The sequence below is a fragment of the Coccinella septempunctata genome, chromosome X (genome assembly GCF_907165205.1).
Source record: "Coccinella septempunctata chromosome X, icCocSept1.1, whole genome shotgun sequence".
NCBI lineage: Eukaryota > Metazoa > Arthropoda > Insecta > Coleoptera > Coccinellidae > Coccinella > Coccinella septempunctata.
Genome location: NC_058198.1, coordinates 18,434,846 through 18,439,081, shown reverse-complemented (window position 1 = coordinate 18,439,081; position 4,236 = coordinate 18,434,846). Strand labels below are relative to the sequence as shown.

General features: G+C 33.6%; 1 protein-coding gene across 1 annotated transcript; it reads right to left on the bottom strand.

The window, feature by feature from the left end:
• Window positions 1–3,223: 3,223 nt before the first annotated feature.
• LOC123322292 lies at window positions 3,224–3,918 on the bottom strand. The gene is made up of 3 exons (XM_044910234.1): window positions 3,515–3,918; window positions 3,301–3,456; window positions 3,224–3,229 (listed from the first exon to the last, which is right to left on the bottom strand). Exons 1-3 carry the CDS (start codon window positions 3,659–3,661, stop codon window positions 3,224–3,226), a joined length of 309 nt encoding a protein of 102 aa, XP_044766169.1. The 5' UTR covers window positions 3,662–3,918.
• Between the last annotated feature and the right edge of the window lie 318 nt (window positions 3,919–4,236).

Here is a 4,236-nt window from a genome sequence, read left to right as displayed (position 1 = left end):
AATGAAATTAAAAAAAAAACATCAAATGTATCTTGCTTTAAAAAGGTTACTACAGTATTAAGGAGTCTCTGGATGATAAGGATATCATTGTAGAATGAGTTCCTGAAAGTTAATTTTTCCAATTCAATTTTGACTTGTCCTTAACATTGTGAATGTCTTAAGGGATCAATAAATATTATTATTATTTCAAAAGAATATATTTATATATATGTCTAAAAATGGTAATGAACCCCGATTTTCTACCTACACCATGAACTGGATTTTTTTGTGATACCGGTTGAACAACGGTACTGTTTCATTTACTTTATCTTTTGATATAGTTGTTATAGAGTCATCAACATGAAATTTGAAAGAAGGTATCACAAATGTAAGTTGGTTCATCATTGTGTGACTAGATCGTTCATCACAAGAGCGGCCACTTAGGGATTATCACCATCGAACACAAAAGAAATCTACTCGAAGAGGAAATCTAGCAGCTTCAAAAAAGTCGTTCTATCCATTATTGGAGGCGGCATTTTTCCTATTTGGTTTTCTTTTCGAATGTGATTTGGTGCGGGCGAGATATCAAACATTGTGGCAATATTTTGTCAGGTTGTGAAAAATATCAATAACAATAACGGTTATTTCTAAATAATACTTTTCATTTTAATTATCTAGACGTGCTCTTTCATGAATTCGTGTACATATTTCAAAGCCAAGAGTCGATCCTCAATACATTTTCTGTAAATACATCAGCACCGAATATGATCCTTTCATCACCTGGAAGGAAATTACTGAATTAAGCCATGTCATAATTATTGTTCAGTATGAAACAATTGAGAAATCATTTCAGTTTAATACTGTGAAGGTATTTAGCGAAAAGATCTAATTAAAAATTACATAAAATGAAATGGAAAATAATGAATCGAATTTATAGTTCCTTCGAACAGCTAACTGAAATAAAAGAAAAACTACCAATGAACCAATCGAAAACGATTCCTTTGAATTTTGATAAATAAACCCTATTCTTTTAGGAATTGAATTCTTTTTGATCTTTCTATATAGCTCAGTTCTTTTAGGAATTGAATTCTTTTTGATCTTTCTATATAGCTCAGTTTGAAGGAAGGTAACACCATGCCATCCAAATTACAATTTTTATCCATCCTCTTCGATGAGCTCCCAAAATTCACATTTCGACAAAAAAAAGCAAACCGGTACATTCGGGTTGGAAAAAAGAAGGCATGTCGTAGTCGGAAACTTATTCGACCAGTTTCCAAAAATATCATAAATAAATCAGACAAGAAATAAAAGTTTGACTTTTTATTTTTTTCCATATTTTTTTTCTCTTTCATCTCATTCCATACACGAACTATTTCAATGCTACGTTTATTTTCTTCAATTTGATTAATTTCGTCTTCAATTTTCATTCATTTCCTGTACACTTTAGTAGTACACTTTAAACGAGTGATTCCTACATGTCCTCTTCAAGGATATTTTTAGCCGATTATCGTTTTTCTGAAACCTGATAGGTATACATCAACGACATAGAAATATATAGACCTATATATTGTGAATGAATAGCTAAGATTTCAAAAGTAATAACGAGATGGGCAACTGTACGATACTCGCTTTCTTGCGCCAGAGCCCAAAGATATTAATACTTTTGCCATAGCCACATTTTGAACATAGTCAAAATGTGCTTTATTCCTGAAAACTGCTCGAAAAACATAGATCAAAACGAAGTAGGTGATTCGATAACAATGCAAATAAGGAAAAAAATTTACAACAGTCAAGAGGCGTATGATATTATCGATAGATTAGAATCAACGAGGTACGGAAAACAAACTTTCTTGTGATTAATGTTGTTGATGATGGTGTTTCAATGAAATTATTCCACTCAGCGTCACAGTGCTGTCTGACAGAATTCATTCACAATGGATTTCGCGCAGTCGCGTCACTTCAACTCGGTGCATAGTGGACGTAAAGTAAAGGTACGTTTTTTACCTTTTGAGTTAGTTTGCGAGTAATTATTTGCCTATTCCAGTAGTTATAATACTACAGTAGTCTGCGAAAATTCATTATTTCTCGAAAACATCGTTCGTCAGTGTTATAGTTCCTTAAAATTGGCTTATTTGAACCAAAATTTCTTTTCACCGGTAAGTTGTTCATTTGGCACAATCAGTGTCGTCGACATATGTGCAGTAATTATTGAATGATTTTTATAGTTGAATGTAAGGCATCTCAACATTATGAAATACCTTGATCGATAATCTACTATTTTTTCTATTTAATAAGTTCATTTAGTATAATAGATTTTGAACAACCTCTATTTACTTTTCCAGCAACAGAGAGCGAAGAAAAATTTGGTTTTTATTGATATTCAAGCAAAAGCAAATGGTGCAGATCGACTACTCCCTCGTGCAGCATTCGATTTTCTAAATTGAGTAGTGGAATTAATGTCTGTGAATTAAATATCAATGAATATGTTAACGGCATGCAGACAATTAATCAATTAATTGTCTGCATAATTAATTAATTAATTAATTAATGCATTATTATAATGAGCAATCGAACATAGAAACATTCAGCAGTTACCCAAATAATTATTTTATTTGTATGTCGAATTGATTTTCGTAGTACCTAGCGGGTGAATTGAGAAGAGATGAATAGTGAAGGTTGCAGCAGAAAAATTATGATCGTTAGAGTGTAATCAATATATCTATGTACTACAACTCCAGCTTCCACCAGCTCCACACATGCTTTAACAGATATTATAGGGAACGATATCAATGTGATTTACTCAAATTGTCACAACTCGAATATAATACCCCCTATGGACTCCTCGAATTGTTCGATCGGCCGCATAAATATCAACATTCCGATATGAACTTACAAAATTTATAAAGTGTCAAATTTGACCAGGCATCGATAGAAAATTTTTGCAATCAAGAATTCCCATTCAATTCAGAATGTGGTCGACAGAAAAATCTTGTAATCAACTCGTTTATTAATTGAGCAATTAATGATCTCGAACATTAATCGCCGTCATTAACAACCTAGTTGATCAAATAATTATTTCTGGACAATAAACTTCGCTGTATCTTGTATTTCCACACACAATTTATTAATTTTCATATTTTTCATCCCTTTGATACGGATTTTATCATCAAATTTTTATGAGGATCTGTTTCATCGTATAAATTGATATAACAAGCAGATATATTGAGAAGTGGAGCTTTCGAAGTCAGGTCTTGAAAATACACAGAATATACATGCGGTTCCGGTCAGATTATCAAGCTTAAATACGGACTGAAAACAAACCTCGTAGAAATAGGTGAAATTGTTGGTTATAATTGGGGGACATTTTAATTGTAATGTAACTTGAACTTGTTTGTAGAATATTTTGAAAATGCTCATGGCCGTGGGATCCAAATCATACCAAGGATATTCATAAACTTGTTCCGCTAAGGAAATACTCTGAAAATAAAAACCTGGATTAAAGAGGCTGCTGAAAAAAAAGATGGCTTTAATTTACCGCATTTTCCAGGCACTGTCCCTTCCAGCACGTCAGAGATTCGAATAAAAACCAAAATATCAACGTTGGTATTGCGTCACCCTTCTTTTCCTGCAAAAAGGAATAATTTGTTATGGTTAAATCCGGAATCTGAGGATTATATTTCATTGTCAAACTGAAGGGATGAATTTATAGTTGGACTGTGCGAAATATGTTCAGAGAAAATTCTGGCAGATGGATCACTCAACAATGCAACTCGCATGTTTGTAGTTAATTGTAGTTTTTGCATATAGCGCCACAATGTTGATGATTTTAGGCAAGCATTTATTTCATCGGCAGCCGTGGATTTTGGAATGACCGGTAATGTTTGTCGAAAGTCACCGGACAATAGAATCCATGCACCCCCAAAACATCTTGAATCATTGCACAAGTCTTTCATGGTCCGATCGAGTGCTTCTAATGCTTGTTTGTGGCCTATTCTGGATCATCCCAAATAATTATTTTACTTGCAGTCAGAACCTTTGCCACTGCTGAGTGCTTTGCGAAATTGCATGTTGGGTACTACTCAACTGTCTGCAGGTTTAACGGTAACTTAAACGCAGAATGAGCTGTTCTGCATCCCTCTAGCAAAGTGGCTGCTATCCCAGAAGAATCGACTGCTATCGTATCATAAACTCCTTTTTGTTGTGAATTCAATAGTGGTACATTTGTTTGTACTAATTGGTTCAAGGCATCTCCATCAT